Genomic DNA, 19405 nt, shown 5'->3' on the forward strand with positions numbered 1-19405 from the left:
AACTAAATCGAGAAGTGCTAAATTAAAGCAGCTGATCACAAGCAGAAATCAAATTGAATCACTTATGGTTGAATATGATAATCTGGAGGTTATTTCACAAATGCACATCAACACTGTGCTTATCGAGGATTTTAGTAAAATAAAATGCTCAATTTATGAACTGCTTCCAAAGGAGAGAAAGGAAGATGATCACACAAAATGGTGCTTACCAAATCTTGCCAGATTTAATGAATTCAAAAGTACAGTAAAAAAATGGAAGCAATATGCAGCAACACTTGCACAAGAGCATCAAGCCACAGAGGTTCCAGAAGAGCATACTTCTGGTGCCTCTCTCATAAGCAAGGTTCCTCAATGCAGCACAAGGAGCAGCCATAGATCTTCTACAGCTTCCTCTTCCAGGCGTAAAGCTGAAGCTGAAAGAGCAGCGCTCATGGCACAAGCTGAAGGTCTTAAAAAGAAACTTGCACTTGAAAGGGAAGAAGCTGAGCTCACTCAAAGGTGGGAACAAATAAGAGCTCAAAAGGAAATGCTAAGCATTGAAACCCAACTTGCTGCTGCAGATGCTAAAATCAAGGTTTATGATGAGCTGGATGGAAGGAGCAGTGTGCTTTCAAGGCAAAAGGAAACTGTTAAAAGACTTTACTTTACTTCAGCTCAGTACGATGAGCCAGGAGATGAACTTGCAGATGACAAGAACTACAGTCATGTTGCTGCACAGTTACCTGGACAGAGCTCATACGCTCCTAGAGGTGAAAAGCGGCATGTACAAGTTAAAGGTCCAACTTTCAAGACAGAATTATTGCAATTACCAGTAACCCACAGTGACAAACATGCCCATGACTAACACAGTGTAGACACCAACCTGATGAAAATAATGCAAAAGCAGAACGAAATAACGGAAATGCTGATTAAAGAACAAAGATTCAACTTTGCCCTCAAAGGAAATTCCTGTTTTTAAAGGCGACCCCATGCAATACTTGACTTTCATTCGCACCTTTGAACATTGCATTGAAGGAAAAACAAGTAATGTGCGGGACAGATTCTTCTTCCTAGATCAGTACACTGAAGGCCAGCCAAAATTACTTGTGAAAAGCTGTCTACATATGGAACCTGAAAAAGGGTACAACAAAGCAAAGCGATTGTTGCAAAAACACTTTGGGAACGACATCCTTATTGCTTCAGCCTATCAAGAGAAGGCATTGAATTGGCCAGTACTAAGTCCGAAGATCGAGCAGCACTGCAAGAGTACGCTTATTTTATGCGTAGTTGTGGTAATGCCATGATTGACATTGAAGCTCTTAATGACATGAACAATACATCTCACATGAGAACCTTTGTCTCAAAGCTTCCTTTCAAATTGAGAGAAAAATGGAGAGGTAAAGCTTATGAGTGTTATGAGCGAACCCAAGCAAGAGCCAAGTTCATGCAATTAGTCAGCATTGTTGAAAGACAGGCAAATATGGCATGCAACACATTATTTGGAAACATCCAAGATGTCACACCAAAGGACAACAGGAAAAAATTCCCCAGAGTAAAATCAGGCTCTGCATACAAGAGTAGCTTCACAACTGTGACAACAGAAGAACCGCTTCAAAATCCAACCCCTGTTATGACGGCACGACCCAGAATATGTTTGTTCTGCAAAAAGGACCACGCAACTGAAACTTGTAGAGAATTGAACGGCAAAAAGCGTGAAGAGAAAGTTGAATTCTTCAAAGTCAACGGAATCTGCTTCGGCTGCATGAACAAGGGTAATCTAAGTAAGGATTGCAGGAGGAGACTGAGTTGTAAGATCTGCTCATTAAAGCACCCCACCATGCTGCACATCGAAAGAAATAAACCAGAGGAAATCAAGAGGCAGAATGAAGACAGAGCGACAGCAGTAAACAACTCTCTGGTATCACTGGAGAAAACCGCTCATACTGGGGCCGGTGATAACCAAACATTAGCCAGTAAAGGTCAAACTGTCGAGCTGCAATAAAGCCATCCATACTTACGCCTTTTTAGACCCAGGCGGTACTGCCACTTTTTGCACAACTACTTTACAAAGACAACTGAATGCTAAAGGAAGGAAAACAAGAATTTTACTGAAAACTAGAGCTGTCAGTTAAACGCGTTATTAACGGCGTTAACGCAAACCAATTTTAACGGCGTTAAAAAAATTATCGCGCGATTAACGTAAATATTTTATTTGGCTCAAAACAAAGAAGCAGTAGCCTGACTGCTATGTTCAAATTACATTTGTTCAAAGCAGTCGTTTAATTGCACTATAGGCTCTTTTTTTGTATCGTCCTGTTTTGATCAGTATATGCCAATGTTGTTATCAATAAAAAATCATTTGCACAAGACAAGCCGATGCACTTCACCATGTTGATAAGAGAATTAAAATGAGAAGAATTATGGGACAAAAAAATCAAGGGATATTTAGCATAGAAAAATAATTTGCGATTAATCGCGATTAATCGTGAGTTAACTATGACATTAATGCGATTCCTCATCCTCATCGTCATCCGCTTATCCGGGGTCGGGTCGCGGGGGGAGCAGCTCAAGCAGGGGGCCCCAGACTTCCCTTTCCCGGGCCACATTGACCAGCTTTGACGGGGGGATCCCGAGGCGTTCCCAGGCCAGTGTTGAGATATAATCTCTCCACCTAGTCCTGGGTCTTCCCCGAGGTCTCCTCCCCACTGGACGTGCCTGAAACACCTCCCAAGGAAGGCGCCCAGTGGGCATCCTTACCAGATGCCCGAACCACCTCAGCTGACTCCTTTCTAAGTAAAGGAGCAGCGGCTCTAATCCGAGTTCCTCACGGATGGCTGAGCTTCTCACCCTATCCCTAAGGGAGACGCCAGCCACCCTTCTGAGAAAACTCATCTCGGCCGCTTGTACCCGCAATCTCGTCCTTTCGGTCATCACCCAGCCCTCATGACCATAGGTGAGGATAGGAACGAAGATCGACCGGTAGATCGAGAGCTTTGCCTTGCGGCTCAGCTCTCTTTTCGTTACAACGGTGCGGTAAAGCGAACGCAATACCGCCCCCGCTGCTCCGATTCTCCGGCCAATCTCACGCTCCATAGTACCCTCACTCGCGAACAAGACCCCGAGGTACTTGAACTCCTTCACTTGGGCTAAGGACTCATTTCCTACCCGGAGTAAGCAATCCACCGGTTTCCTGCTAAGAGTCATGGCCTCAGATTTAGCGGTGCTGATCCTCATCCCAGCCGATTCACACTCGGCCGCCAGCCGATCCAGTGAGTGCTGAAGGTCACAGGCCGATGATCCAATGAGGACCACATCATCTGCAAAAAGCAGTGACGAGATCCTCAGACCACCGAACTGCAACCCCTCCCCACCACGACTACGCCTCGATATCCTGTCCATGTATATCACAAACAGGATTGGTGACAAGGCGCAGCCCTGGCGGAGACCAGCCCCCACTGAGAACGAAACTGACTGGCTGCCGAGAACACGAACACAGCTCTCGCTTTGGGAGTACAAAGATTGGATGGCCCTGAGGATAGACCCCCTTACCCCATACTCCCGCAGCACCTCCCACAGTTTCTCCCGGGGGACCCGGTCATACGCCTTCTCCAGATCGACAAAACACATGTAGACCGGATGGGCATACTCCCAGGCCCCCTCCAGGATCCTTGCGAGAGTGAAGAGCTGGTCCGTAGTTCCACGTCCGGGGCGAAAACCGCATTGTTCCTCTTCAATCTGAGGTTCGACGATCGGCCAAACCCTCCTTTCCTGCACCTTGGAGTAGACTTTACCAGGGAGGCTGAGAAGTGTGATACCCCGGTAATTGGCACACACTCTCTGGTCCCCCTTTTTGAACAGGGGAACCACCACCCCGGTTTGCCACTCCTTTGGCACTGTACCCGACTCCCACGCGATGTTGAATAGGCGTGTCAACCATGACAGCCCCTCAACACCCAGAGCCTTTAGCATTTCTGGCTGGATCTCATCAATCCCTGGGGCTTTGCCACTGCGGAGATGTTTGACTACCTCAGTGACCTCCACCAGGGAAATTGACGACGAAACACCATCAACCTCGAGCTCTGCCTCCAACATAGAGGGCGTGTTATTCGGATTCAGGAGTTCCTCAAAGTGTTCCTTCCAACGTCCGACGACCTCCTCAGTTGAGGTCAACAGAGTCCCATCCTTACTGTACACAGCTTGGATGGTTCCCCGTTTCCCCCTCCTGAGGTGCCGGATAGTCTTCCAGAAACACTTTGGTGCCGACCGAAAGTCCTTCTCCATGGCCTCTCCGAACTTCTCCCACACCCGCTGCTTAGCCTCCGACACGGCAGCCGCTGCAGCCCTTCGAGCCTGTCGGTACCCTGCAACCGAGTCAGGAGTCCTCCAGGATATCATATCCCGGAAGGCCTCCTTCTTCAGTCGGACGGCTTCCCTGACCACCGGTGTCCACCACGGTGTCCGAGGGTTACCGCCCCTTGAGGAGCCTAAGACCCTGAGGCCACAGCTAGCCACCGCAGCTTCAGCAATGTAGGCTTTGAACACCGCCCACTCCGGCTCAATGCCCCCAACCTCCACAGGAATGCCCGAAAAGCTCCGCCGGAGGTGTGAGTTGAAGATACCTAGGACGGGGGCCTCCTCCAGACGTTCCCAGTTCACCCGCACTACTCGTTTGGGCTTACCAGGTCTATCCGGAAATTTCCCCCATTCCCTGATCCAACTCACAACCAGATGGTGGTCGGTTGACAGTTCCGCCCCTCTCTTTACCCGAGTGTCCAAAACATGCGGCCTCAGATCAGATGACACGATCACGAAATCGATCATCGATCTTCGGCCTAGGGTACTCTGGTACCAGGTACACTTATGAGCACCCTTATGTTCGAACATGGTGTTTGTTATGGATAATCCATGACTAGCACAGAAGTCCAATAACAAACGACCGCTCGGGTTTAGATCAGGGAGGCCGTTCCTCCCCACCACGCCTCTCCAGGTGTCTCCATCTTTGCCCACGTGGGCGTTGAAGTCTCCCAGCAGAACTACGGAGTCCCCTACTGGAGCCCCATACAGGACTCCATTCAGGGTCTCCAAGAAGGCCGAGTACTCTGAGCTGCTGTTTGGTGCATACGCACAAACAACAGTCAGAGTTTTCCCCCCTACAACCCTTAGGCGCAGGGAGGCGACCCTCTCGTCTACCGGGGTAAACTCCAACACCGCGGCGCTCAGCCGGGGATTTATGAGTATCCCCACACCCGCCCGGCGCCTCACGCCCTCGGCTACTCCGCAGAAGAATAGAGTCCAACCCTTATCCAGGAGTACGGTACCAGAGCTGAGACTGTGCGTGGAGGTAAGCCCCACCAGATCTAACTGATAGCGCTCCACCTCCCTCACAAGCTCCGGTTCCTTTCCCCACAGCGAGGTGACGTTCCACGTCCCCAGAGCCAGCTTCTGCCGCCCGGGTCTGGTCCGTCGAGACCCCTGACCTTCGCTGCCACCCATGTGGCTGCGCACCCGACCCCAACGGGTCTTCCCACAGGTGGTGGGCCCATGGGATGAAGAGAGGGGGGGTGCCACGTAGTTTGTTCGGGCTGTGCCCGACTGGGCTCCGTGGCAAACCCGGCCACCAGGCGCTCGCCATCGAGCCCTCCGTCTGGGCCTGGCTCCAGACGGGGGCCCCGGGCTTCCTCCGGGCCGGGTCACATCTCCTCTTTTTCCGTTATTCATTGGAGTTTTTTGAACCATTCTTAGTCTGGCCCCTCACCTGAGACCACTCTGCCATGAGAGACCCTACCAGGAGCACAAGGCTCCAGACAACACAGCTCTCAGGTTCACAGGGACACGCAAACCTCTCCACCACGATAAGGTGACGGTTCCAGGAGAGGATTAATGCGATTAATCACGATTAAATATTTGAATCGCTTGACAGCTCTACTGAAAACCCTTGGACACGAGAAGGTTGTGAATGTAGACAGAATCTCCGGTTTGGAAGTATCGAATCTTGAAGGAGATGATTTTATTGCGCTGCCAGCGGTCTACACCCAAGAGGAGATACCTGTTACAAAGGAGCAAATTCCCACATCGGAAGCCTTGAAGGAATGGGATTACCTAAAGGAGGTTGTATTGACCCATATTGATGCTGAAATCGGGCTTCTGATAGGAACTAACGCACCTAAGACCATGGAACCATGGAAGGTAATAAACAGCCAAGAAGGTGGTCCTTATGCTGTCAAGACCAGGCTAGGATGGGTGGTTAATTGACTTTTGAACGACTGCGGTGACGCTGAAGGTCAGCTTCGCCCGACTCTCAGTAATCGAATAGCAGTTGTAAACTTGGACGATCTTGTAAGGCAGAACTTCAATCACGACTTCCCTGAGAAGGTGTATGAGGAGAAGGCTGAAATGTCCATACAAGATAAACAATTCATGCGCATTATGTCTGCTTCCGCCAAAATGAAAGATGGACACTACCAGCTAAAGCTCCCGTTCAAAAAGGATGACATCTCCATGCCAAACAATCGAGCGGTAGTAGAGCAGCGAGCTCTAGGCCTTAAAAGGAAATTACGCAAAAACACCAGCGTTCACCAGGAGTACCGTGACTTCTTGGCAGATGTCATAAAAAAGGGACATGCTGAACTTGTGCCGCAAAACCAATTGACGCAAAAAAATGGCAAAGTATGGTATTTGCCCCATCACAGTGTATGGCACCCAAAGAAGCGCAAAATACGGGTCGTGTTTGATTGCGCCGCACACTTTAAGGGTACGTCTTTGAACAAAGAATTAATTCAAGGACCAAACCTCACGAATACCATACTGGGAGTCTTCATTCGCTTTCGTCAGGAACCAGTTGCGGTCATGGCAGACATTGAGGGAATGTACCATCAAGTCAAAGTACGTTCCGAAGACTCGAACTTCCTTCGGTTCTTGTGGTGGCCCAATGGCAACGTTGAGCAGAAATTGACAGAATACAGAATGACAGTTCATCTGTTTGGTGCAACGTCTTCGGCTAGTTGTGCCAGCTATGCCCTTGAAAGGACTGCGGAGGACAACTGCAAGCAGTACCCCAAGGAAGCTGTGGAAACAGTCCTGAACAATTTCTATGTGGATGACTGCTTGAAGTCAGTGCCAACGGAAGCTGAAGCTATAAAATTGAGTAAGGAGTTAACATCTCTCTGTGCACAAGGAGGCTTCAGGCTGACAAAGTGGATAAGTAATAGCAGATCAGTGTTGGCAGCCATACCCGGGAAATAACGGATCTTGATTTGGACAAAGAATGCTTACCTGTGGATAGAGCCCTTGGAGTTGAATGGAGCACAGAAGATGACTCTTTCAGGTTTCACGTAACCTTGAAACCCCAAACCTTCACTAGAAGAGCAATCCTTTCCATTGTAGCGTCTGTGTATGATCCCATAGGATTTCTTGCTCCATTCATCTTTACAGCAAAATACATTTTGCAAGAGCTATGTAAACTGAGCTGTGGGTGGGATGATGAAATTCCAAGTGCTTAATATCATTTAAAATGGCAGCAGTGGCTTGTTGGGCTGCGGCAAATGGAAAGCTACAAGGTCAACCGATGCATCAAACCAAAGAGATTTGGAGCAGTTGCATCTGCTCAGCTTCACAACTTCTGTGATGCAAGCGAAGTTGGGTATGGTGTCGTAACCTACTTGCGACTCACCAATACAGAAGATGCAGTCCACACAGCTTTCCTTTTTGGGAAAGCGAGGGTAGCCCCCTTGAAAAGGGTGACTATTCCTAGATTGGAATTGACTGCTGCAATGTTAGCAGTCAAGATTGACAAGATGCTAAAGACCGAACTGCAAACCCCACTTGCAAATTCAGTGTTCTGGACGGACAGCACTTCTGTCTTAAAGTACATCCGAAATGACACAAAGAGGTTCCAAACATTCGTTGCTAACCGTGCTGAAGTTATCAGAGAGTCGACCGACATTGATCAGTGGAGGCATATTGCCACCGAAAGATATCCAGCAGACCTTGCCTCCCGTGGTATGACAGCTGAGGCATTCCTGAAACCCAATGTCTGGATAAGCGGCCCTCGGTTCCTCCTTGGCACAGAGGAAAACTGGCCATACAGCCCGGTGGATCTTGGTATAATTTCTCATGATGACCCTGAATCAAGAAGGATAAAGCAATCACAGTCAATGTAATCCAAGCCTCAGAACCAAGTCCAACTAATCAACTCATACACTACTTTTCAACGTGGACCAAGCTCCAACGAGCGGTAGCTTGGTTCCTGCGCCTGAAAAACCTCCTGCAAAGTCTGAGAAACGGAAGAAAGAAAAGTACTGCCAGCATGCCAGAAGTCGGAAGTCAAATGAAAGCTTTCAAGGGCTCTATGGGGGCACCAAAGCTTACCTTGGGTGACCTACGGTCGGCAGATGACGCAATTGTGAAGTTTTGTCAAGTGCAGAGCAGTGTTGTTTTTGGCAGGCATTTTAGATTTAGTTTTAGTCTTAGTCTTTTTGACGAAATGCTTCTTAGTTTTAGTCCCATTTTAGTCATTTCTATCTTTGAAAGTTTTAGTCTGACGAAAACTCAAAAGGTTTTAGTCTAGTTTTAGTCCGACGAAAACTCGTCCACCAGCCTCTCTCTGTAGTGTATGAGTGTGTGTGTGCCGTGTGCGTGCAGGCGCAGCTGCGCACGAGCACACGAGCCAGTGTTGCGGGGGGGGGGGGGGGGGGGTGGAAGGGTCTCACGTGACGCGTTTTATCCAATCAGGTTGCTTGGATGCTCCCATTGAAACCCATTCTATTCTACGTGAACCACCTACATGTAAGCCGCTAGAAGCAGTTAAAATTGGAGCGGACTAGAGCGGACTGGAGCGGAGTCAAATCCCCGCTCCGGCCTTTGAATTTAAAACCGCTCTGCGCTCCAACCCGCTCCAACGTATTTCTTCCGCTCCGCTCCACCACCCGCTCCACGCTCCGCTCACATGCTCTCACTAACAATTTAGTCTCGTCTAGTTCTCGTCTGACGAAAATGTCTAAATTTTTCGTCACATTTTAGTCTTTATATGGCTTTGGTGACGTTCGTCTTAGTCTCGTTTTCGTCATGGAAAAAAGGGGTCTGACGACGTCATTTTCGTTTTCGTCTTGCCTGACGAAAACAACACTGGTGCAGAGCTTTCCGGATGAAATTGCGAGTTTGAAGAGTGAAACTAGGAACGTCAAAGGACAAAGCCCAATCTTTAAGCTTGATCCTAATCTGGATAATGGAATGCTGAGAGTCGGGGGAAGACTGAGTAAGATGGCCATGCCGGAAGAGACAAAGCACCCCGTCATCCTAGCAAAGAATCACCATGTGTCGAGGTTCATTCTTGAAAATATCCATAGACAAATAGGACATTGTGGAAGGAATTACATATCTGTTTTAAGGCAGAAATATTGGATCCCTTGTGCCAATGCATTGTCCAGAAAAATTATAAACGACTGTGTAAAATGTAGTCGTCTACAAGGTAACGTTGGCGAGCAGAAAATGGCGGATTTGCCTAGTGACAGGATCACTCCCGATCTGCCACCCTTCACTAATGTCGGAGTGGATTATTTCGGCCCCATCAAGGTCAAAAGAGGAAGGGGCACAATAAAAAGATATGGAGTCATTTTCACATGTTTAGCCAGTCGTGCGGTACACCTGGAGGTGGCGCATTCCCTTGACACAGATTCGTGCGTTAATGCCCTCCGACGATTCATTTGTAGGCGAGGACAAGTAAACGAATTAAGATCCGATAACGGGACCAACTTCATTGCTGCTGAGCGAGAGTTGAAGGAAGCACTTAAAGCATGGAATCAGGACAAGATCAGCAAGGCTTTGCAACAGAAAGGTGTGAAATGGACCTTTAATCCCCCTGCAGCTGCCCATCATGGAGGTGTGTGGGAGAGATTGATTCGGTCGCTGAAAAAGGTTTTGCTCTCCGTCATAAAACAGCAAATATTAGATGACGAAAGCCTCACCACTGTCATGTGTGAGGTTGAAGCTATCCTTAATAACCGTCCCCTGACCACTGTATCAGATGATCCAAACGACTTGGAACCGCTGACCCCAAACCACCTACTACTATCCAAAGTACAGCCCTTGCTTCCACCGGGAACCTTTAAGCAAGAGGACACGTACGTAAGAAGACGTTGGCGCCAAGTACAATACATATCAGACCTGTTCTGGTCCAGGTGGCTTAAAGAGTATCTACCGCTCCTGCAGGAACGCCAGAAATGGAGCAGAGTTAGGCGGAATTTCATGCAAGGAGACATTGTGCTAATAGCAGATGTAAACGCCCCTAGAGGGTCATGGGTTATTGCTAGAATCGTGAACATCAACCCTGACCAAAGAGGTGTCGTGAGGAGTGTAAAGCTTCAAACCGGGACCAACTTAATCGAAAGACCGGTCACCAAGATCGTGCTCCTGGTTCCGGCTACCGAATGAAGACGCACACTTACATACCCTCACATTTTGATTTGCCTTTGTTTTAGTTGGCTCCTTTTTTTTGTTTTTCGTATTGTTACTGCGCACCCCGCCCATAACAATAGGGGCCGGTGTTGTAGGAGCCATTCCATTGAAAGAACTGCAGGCGTCGCACTTTCGTTTTTCTTTCTGTTCGATGACGCAATCACTGCGTGTCCCGTGCCTATATATAGTAATTGAACGCAGGTGCGGGGGACACAGGAGACGCCGACAGAAATCGTTTTCAACCGCTCGGTACCACGCCGCATCTATACACACAATATGAAAAGATAGGAACGTTTTCGAGGCAAATAAGCGACGCCGTTTTATTTTGAACCGAACGAATAGTGTAGGTGCATGCATCGTCTTTAAGTTGTTCATTTGTTACTTTGAATGGCACACGCCTGCAGCCACATACACACACGGCCATTCATTGACCCATTCCTGCACGCACGCACCCACCGCAACCAGCCGATCTCCAAGCAAACTGTACAGTAAGTGATGCCGCAGCGCGTTGAAGTCCGTCCCAAGGCGTCCGTAAGGCTTCAATAATTTGCATGCTTGAAAGCCGTGACAACGCCCTCTATCAACTGCATCTGTGTCTTCAACACGATTGTTCTCCACATCATCGGCCAAACTTCGGAGCGTATCAATAATCTCCTCCATTGGTGAGTAGCTTTGTGGGCGGTTCTACGGCGCTATCGCTATTTTACAGGCGGATAAATGACACTTGCGTCGCGGCGCAAGTGTCAAAAGGGTTGGTCTGAAGCAGCCTAGTTTCCCGTAGGTGTGGTTTGGGCGTAACGTCCAACAAACCAATGAGAGTGCCAGCTCCCATCCCCTATAAGAGCCATGAGCGCATTTGAATCGGACAAGTTGATATTTTGACAGCGCGTCTGCAGTCTCCGATGAGACAAATGCACATGAATTTCAAACTGCAAATGGCTCAGTTTATTGCCAAATAATATGGCCTAATTCACACATGGAATAAGGGGTTTTCTTCCACAACTTCAGAAATACTGAGTCCTCAAATAAATTTCGGCAAAGAAAACGTATATGATATAACATATGATATGCGGTAACTGTGGTTCTATTTAATGATATACGCAATACATTATAAACATTGTTTCTTATCAGTATTGTATGCTATCCTAATATGCATGTGTCCCCGCGGTTATAGACATTGCCATTGATTGTATTATGCGTTACGTGTTTAGTTTGCGTGTGTTTAAACAGAGCACACACGCGCGCCCGCATTCATTCATTCTTTTTAACACTCACTCGCGGTAAAACAATGTTTTTCACGATCAAATACTCATCCATCCTAAAAGTTATGGGCATGTAGGCCTACACGATGTCTCTGTCAAGAAAATATGTGTTTGATGTACGGTGTTTGCAGATGCATTGATTTAAAAGTACAACTTATTACCGCTGCATCAGCTGTTCTTTCCCAAATAATTTACCAAGAATGTGCGGCTAGGTAGATGGGAGAAGCAAAGTGCATGCGCGAGGTGCACAAGCAATCCGTATGCATCGCATGCGCATGTATGCATGCGCCCTTAAAATAGCATCTGAACAACTCGCCACTAACTTTAAACCAGGTATTTCCTGGTCAGTAGCGCAATGGTATTCAGAAACGGCAAAATACCGTTTGCGCCAGAACACGCCTCCTCCTTCCGCCGAACCGCCCCTTGGGGCGCATGATCAATCCCTAATTTACCGGCGAGTGGCGGTGGTGGGAAAAGAACGCTCTGCGCCAGTTGTAAACTAGCAACGACACATGTGCCAGTGACTAAGTCACTTGCGCCGGATGCAAGATAGGGCCCTAAGTGTTTAATAGCTTTCCCATTCCTATTGCCTGGTTTCATTCTCAAACACAACAAAAAGCGGTTTCTGATTCGAGTATTTACATTTATGTATATGCCATTTAGCTAATAAAATAATGGGGCCAATTGCTATGTCAGTTAGCATTGCTGCGCTTTAAAACCGTACTCCGGCGGTTCTATTTCATGTAGGCTACGCCGTCTAGGCTTCGCCTTATGGGCTTGTCCTGTGCGTGCGCCTGCGCGCGCTGAAAATTCAAACTATGCACCTATCAGCGTGGGCACCGCCCACATTTCCCACGGTATCGTGTCTATATAACGCGGTGTATACCGTCGCTCATCCTCCCTTTTCTTTCAGCACTTGTGCTTATCAGCGAGAAATTGAGAACTACTATTAAGAAGATGAGAACTTCAACACGGATCTCCCAAGCCGGTGGCAGCGGCTCGGGCGAGGCCGCGGACAAACGGCCCTTTTCAGGGCCACCTGAGAGCGCTCCTGGAGCTAGGTCCTTTTCAGGACTCATATGCGCCTCCTGTCCCGCCTCCCTGGCACCGGGTGACGGGCACTTGGCGTGCTTTCGGTGCCTCGGTGCCTCGGCGCCGACCACGCCGCGGCTGCTATGGCGGCCCCCGTCTCCTGTGTCGCCTGCCGGGAGCTGCCTGAAGAGGGGATCCTCTCCAGGCATCTCTTCTTTTCCCCTGCGGTGGAACTGGCGGACGCCATCGACCTGACGTCGACGATGGCATCATCGACGCCTCCCTGGACGACGTCTTCGGCGACTCGGCGTCCGGTTTTTCCCGCTCTCCGGTTACAACCGCCACCGTCATACAACACGAGGGTCCGCGCCGGATGGGCGATCTCTTCCGGGAGATCATGGGTGAGGCGGCGGCCATCAAAGGGATTCCCATGCCGGCCCCGCCTCTCGCCCCCGTATCTGACGATATGCAGGGCGAGTGCTTTCGCACCCCATCTTTTTCCCGGCGGGTTACCCAGTGTCCCTTGTTCCCGCCTTTGCAGCACTTTTTTATTGCTGCAGATGAGGACCCTTCGACCCTGAAGGCTCCGGTAAGATCCTACACGGATTTCACCAACGTGGAGGGGTGGGCCGATACTCAGGCGAGGGGGATCCCTCGCCTGGAGCCTCCCCTGGCAGCGCTTCTCTGTCCGGGCGCCGGATGGCTCCCTAACGAAAAGCCGCTGCCCCCCGACCGCCTCCAGAAGCAGATTGTCGGCCTAACGGACAGGGTGTTCGTTTGTGCCTCTCAATCCGCGGCGGCGGTCAACAACATCGCCCTGCTCTCCTCTGCCATGGTCTCCTTGTCGGCTGACAGGGAGGCCTACGGCCCGGAGGAAGCCGCGAGATGGCTGGCGGTTTCCCTCTTTTCCAGCGCCATCCTCCAGCTATGCCAGCCGATAGCCGTTTCGGCCAGCCGGCATATGGCGTGGGCTACCATGATTCAAAGGGTCATTTGGCTCTCCCACACTGCGGTGCCGGAACGAGAGTGGGCCAGCCTCGTCCAGGGTCCCCTAGCGCCGGATGGCCTATTTGGTCCCAGGTTCTCCGAGGTGCTCGCACACCAGCAGTCAGTCCGTGAGAATCGTTCCCGGTTCGGGGCGATTCTCACGGGCTCCTCCCGCCAGCAGGCTGGGAGGAAGCGGGGTCTAGGCCGGTCCCAGCGTTCCAGGGGGCCGCCTCCGACTCCAGCCCCGGTGCAGCAGCAGCAGCAGCCGCAGCCGCCGCGCACGGGGAGAGCAGCAGCGCCACGAACCGGGAAGTTCCGGACGCTTGCTCCTACTTTTTCTTTCCCTATTAAAGAAAAAAGTAAAGACCGTTCGGCCGAACGGCAGTACATGGTACCTAAAGAGCGATATTCCTCAGGCCACCTGCGTCCTACGCTTGTGGTGCGCTCCTCCATGTTGCCTCTTTCCCCCTCTCAGCCCGGTGGCTGTAGGGTGGCGGTCGGACGGTGTGTTCACATGGCCTCTGGTTCACCTGCTTCTAAGAAGCGGCGTCCCTTGGAGCCTCGTGGACGGATCAGAGACTCGTTGCACGAGCCCGTGGATACGGCCGCTTGTACCGGTCTCCTGGTTCCCCACATTATAGGTGAGGATACGGGTCCGCGCGCTGTGGCTACAGCCTGCGGACAGCGCATGCGCACAGGTGCTGCGGCCGGACGGCTCGCTCCCTGTTCAGCGGGCACGAGCGTGACGTCTAGACAGCTCGTTGTTTTTACAGCGGCTAGTTCTGGTACGTCTCCTACGCTCGCTGAGCCTCCTCCCTTTCATGGGAAGCCCCCCTTGGTTCACACGCAGTGTGGAGGCGGTAGGGGCAGAGGAATACGGGTTATTCCTGGACGGTCTTCCTCAGCTGTCGGCTCGCCCTCTCTCCGACCGCTATGCATGTTGGCAAGAGCGGTGCATTCTGCCATCGTGGTTGGACACCACGTTGAGATGGGGCCATCCCATACAGTTCAAGTGTCGTCCCCCACCCTTTATGGGGTTGGTGGAGACCACGCTACGGGACCCGGCTGCGAGCACGGCTCTAGCAGCAGAGGTGGCACGTCTCTTGGTAAAGGGGGTCATCACTGTCGTTCCCCCCTACGAGTCTCAGCTAGGGTTTTATTCCTGCTACTTCCTGGTTTCCAAGAAGTCAGGGGAAAAGAGACCTATTCTGGATCTTCGCGTGTTCAACAGATTCGTTGCCACGAGGAAGTTCAGAATGCTCACTGTCGGAGCGTTGTTCCGGTGTGTGAGAGAGGGCGATTGGTTCACATCCCTGGATCTCAAGGATGCTTACTTCCACGTCCCTGTTCGGCAGGCGCACAGGAAGTTTCTCCGCTTTGCCTTTATGGGGATGGCGTACGAGTACCAGTGTCTGCCGTTCGGCTATTCCCTGGCTCCGCGCACCTTCTTGAAGTGTGTGGAGACGGCGTTGGAACCGCTCAGGCGTCAGGGAAAGAGGATTCTCTTCTACCTAGACGACCTGCTTATTCTGAGCAACTCAGAAGAGACCGCGAGAAGGGACACCATGTTGGTGATAAACCATCTCTCCTTCCTGGGTTTTGCCATCAACTGGGAGAAGAGCTCCCCGCTCCCCAGCCGGCAGACAGTCTACTTGGGGCTTTGCCTAGACTCAGCCACCATGACTGCGATACTTTCGCCTCCTCGGCGAGACGCCATCCTGTCGGCGCTCTCCCGTTTTCACGTTCGCAGAAACGTGACCGCACTGTCCACCATGCGCCTGTTAGGGCTGATGGCAGCTGCCCACCCCGTGGTCCCCCTGGGTCTGCTTTTTATGCGCAGACTCCAGCGGTTGTTTGCTCGCCAACGGTTGGACCCCAGGCGACACAAGCTCAGGGTGCTCCTCGTTCCTCGTTCGGTGTCGCCAGACCTGGAATATTGGAAAGGACCCTCCGCCCTTCTCTGGGGTATTCCCCTGGGCAGGGTGGCGTCCTACGTAGTGGTCTTCACGGACGCCTCGTTGACGGGTTGGGGAGGAACGTGCCTCTATCACTCGGTCGGAGACGAGTGGCGCACGCCCCCTACAGCACACATAAATGTGTTGGAGCTCGACGCTGTGAGGAAAGTGCTGTTGCATTTCTTTCACCTGGTGCGCGGCCGCCACGTTCTGATCAGGACAGACAGTGTGTCGGCGGCGGCGTACATCAACAGACAGGGGGGAGTCCGCTCCCCTGCTCTCCACCGAAAGGCGGTCGAGCTCTGGCTTTGGGCTCATCAGTATCTCCTCAGTCTGAGAGCCCTGCATATCGCGGGCGCCCAGAACTTTGGGGCGGACCTCATGTCTCGAGGCGGTCCCCGCCGAGACGAGTGGCGGTTACATCCCGACATTGTCAGACTGATCTGGCAGAGGTTCGGGACGGCGCAGGTGGACCTCTTCGCGTCCAGGGAGAACACGCACTGCAGGTGGTGGTTCTCCCTCAGCCCTCGGGATCTTCCCCCGTTGGGGGTAGATGCGTTGGCACACACACCTTCGCCGCGGGCTCTCTTGTATGCGTTTCCCCCGCTCCAGCTGATCCTTCCTCTTCTGGAACGGGTCAGACTGGAGAGACTGTCCCTGATATTAGTGGCCCCGGAGAACCGTTCAGCTCTGTGGTTTCCAGAGCTGGCCGTGCTCTCGCGGTCGGCGCCTTGGCCAGTACCGTTCAGGCCGGATGCGCTTTCACAGGCCCACGGGACGGTGCACCACCCGCCCGATGTCTCGGGACGGCTGTTAGTTTGGCTCCTGAGAGGTTGATCCTGCAGGGCAAAGGTTTGCCTGAGACGGTTATCAACACTATTCAGAGTGCTCGTGCGCCTTCTACTTCTTCCCTCTATGCGGCGAAGTGGTGCGCCTTCTCTAATTGGTGTGAGACGAACCACGCTGTCCCATCTCAATGCGAGGTGGGAAGCGTGCTTTCGTTTCTGCAAAACTTATTGGAAAAAGGTTTGGCCTTCCACTGGTCAAGAGATTCTTGCGTGGGGCTAGACGGGTTAGGCCTGTTTCACGCGTGCTTACACCAAGCTGGGATCTCCCCACCGTGTTGCGCGGATTGTCCAGGGATCCTTTCAAGCCTCTTTCTGTTGCTAAACGAGGACAGCTCCTTCGCGTTGCTCAGACCTAATCCTGCGTTCCTCCCGAAGAACATTAATAGTTCTTTTCGGTTGAGGGATATTGTGCTTAAGGCTTTTCACCCCCCGCCTCATTCTAGTGAGGCGGAGGCGGAGTTGCATCTCCTGTGCCCGGTTCGGGCGTTGGCTATGTACGTGAATCGCTCGGCCGCGTTCCGCTCCACACAACAGTTGTTTGTGTGTTATAGCGACGCTAGCAGGGGCCACGCTCTCTCTAAGCAGCGGTTTTCTCGCTGGGTATGTGAGGGTGTTTGTCTAGCCTACTCTCGGCAGGGCTTGGCGCCACCGTTGGGCGTTAAAGCTCACTCCACACGGAGCGTGGCCGCTTCAACGGCTCTACTCAAGGGCGTTTCGGTGGAAGACATCTGCGCGGCTGCGTCTTGGTCTTCCCCCGGCCCCTTTGTCCGTTTTTACATGTTAGACATGTCCAGGGGCTCACTCGGCAACTCTGTGCTGGAGTCCGGGACCCCTTTTACGGCTTAAGAATATAGACATGTTCTTTAAAGCGGCGTGGTTGGATTTCCTCTCGCCGGCTGGCGAGTTGGACTTGATTACCAGTCTTACTCTCCCACCTTTTTTCAAATGAAAAACAGGCTAGGGGGTTTTCTATTGGCTCGCCAATTGTCTGGTGGTTTTGTTTACCAGTGTGGCACTCCCGCCGTTTTCTTCAAATAAGAAACGACCGAGAGAGTCCCATTATTGGAGAGCCGGATTCCGTAGCTCCGCCCCCGGTGGTAGCGGACCTAATGGAAACCGTGTTGCTCTGGTTTTTCTTTTCCTTTTCATGGGTTCCATGGAGCACGGATTAGAGCCGGAGTCTTTACAGACTCACTTTTTTCTCCCTTGATCATTGCCTTGCTTGATCTAGGAGGAATTCGTTTTTTATTAAAGGCACCCAGTGCAACTTTCGAGGCTTAAAAATAAACATTCAATTTCTAGTCTTTTTTACACGTAGTAAGTTTCAATAACTCCATACCATTACATACCGACATTTAAGCAGCAAAGATGAGACGTCGTTGTGTGGTGAGAACTGATACAAAATCGATAACAACAACAATGCCGCCATTTTCTTTATTTTTTGTAACCTACAATAAATAAAGCAGGCTTCCAGTCAATGGAAAAATGGCTTCTCCCCACCGCCGATTGTTGTTGTTTACGATTTTCTATCAGTTCTCACCACACAACGACGTCTCATCTTTGCTCCTTGAATGTCGATATGTAATGGTATGGAGTTATTGAAACTTACTACGTGTAAAAAAGACTAGAAATTGAATGTTTATTTTTCATTGAATGTTTACATAAAGTTGCACTGGGTGCCTTTAAGCTGTTGTGTTTTACGCTTCCTTGGCTTTTTGAGTCTTAATGTGCTCTGGTGACTTAGGTCGTTTTGACTGGGGTCCAGCAGGAGTACATTGATCGTGCTCCGCTCGCAGCTTCACCTTAGCCCATAAGGCGAAGCCTAGACAGGGTAGCCTACATGAAATAGAACGATAGTTCTGTTATTATAACTCTAGTTCTATGATTGTAGGCGTAGCCGTCTAGTTTCCCACCTGCTGTACCCTCCAAATGCTGAAAGAAAAGCGTGGAGGATGAGCGACGGTATACACCGCGTTATATAGACACCATACCGTGGGAAATGTGGGCGGTGCCCACGCTGATAGGTGCATAGTTTGAATTTTCAGCGCACGCAATTGCGCGCACGGGACAAGGCCATAAGGCGAAGCCTAGACGGCTACGCCTACAATCATAGAACTAGAGTTATAATAACATAACTATCGTTTTGGAGTTTAACACGCAGCTGCGGACGAGGTTGAACGTGATTGCTGTGTAACGACTCGTACAGGATCAGCTGATTTCTAGCTGACTCGGTTAAACTGCTTGGAAACCGGAAGTACTGATTTCTCGTAACTTCTATATTGTAGCCTGTATTGTACTGAAGGCCTATCTGGTGTAATAAGTGTAAATGTATCATACCTATTAATAATAATTCATACAACTAATTCTGTGTGTGTGTGTCGGTTATGATGGAGCCTTGTTTCATCCTGGAAACTGGTTTAGTCTCCTCTAAAACCACGTCAGAGATTAGACTAACACGCACAAAATACGGTTTAACACGGTTTTAAACGCACAGTTTAAAACCGTGTTAAACTCCCAAAAGTGGCTAAGCTAGCGACAGAGCAATTGCCCTTATAAGGTTTATAATAAAATATTGCTTGACTAGAGGTGTAATGTAAGAAACCTTACAATACATGTTCAATACAACAAACAATACATGTTCAATACAACAAACAATACACGTTCAATACAAAAACAATACATGTTCAATACAAGACACATACGAACTAGTGTTGGCTCGTTCTTTCGCGAACCGGTTCGAATGACCGAGTCTTTAGGACGAACGAACTGAACTGGTTCGTCTCTCGTTCGTAGTTTCCGAACGAGTTTCCGGTAGCACTAACTCCACTGAGTCTGTCTGACTCAACTGAGAACCGTGCAATGGCATGCATTCCATGATGCGATTCTCCGT

General features: G+C 50.4%; 1 protein-coding gene across 1 annotated transcript in view; it reads left to right on the forward strand.

The window, feature by feature from the left end:
• The window catches only part of LOC132457130 (uncharacterized), a 75778-nt gene extending 64870 nt beyond the window's left edge, over positions 1-10908 (forward strand). Inside the window, exon 2 of the mRNA XM_060051179.1 lies at positions 9579-10908. Coding sequence (XP_059907162.1) covers positions 9579-10407 — 829 coding nt within the window. The 3' untranslated portion in view covers positions 10408-10908. The remainder of the gene's footprint in view (positions 1-9578) is intronic.
• Positions 10909-19405: the final 8497 nt, after the last annotated feature.

This window comes from Gadus macrocephalus, chromosome 5 (assembly GCF_031168955.1).
Source record: "Gadus macrocephalus chromosome 5, ASM3116895v1".
NCBI classification, from domain to species: domain Eukaryota; kingdom Metazoa; phylum Chordata; class Actinopteri; order Gadiformes; family Gadidae; genus Gadus; species Gadus macrocephalus.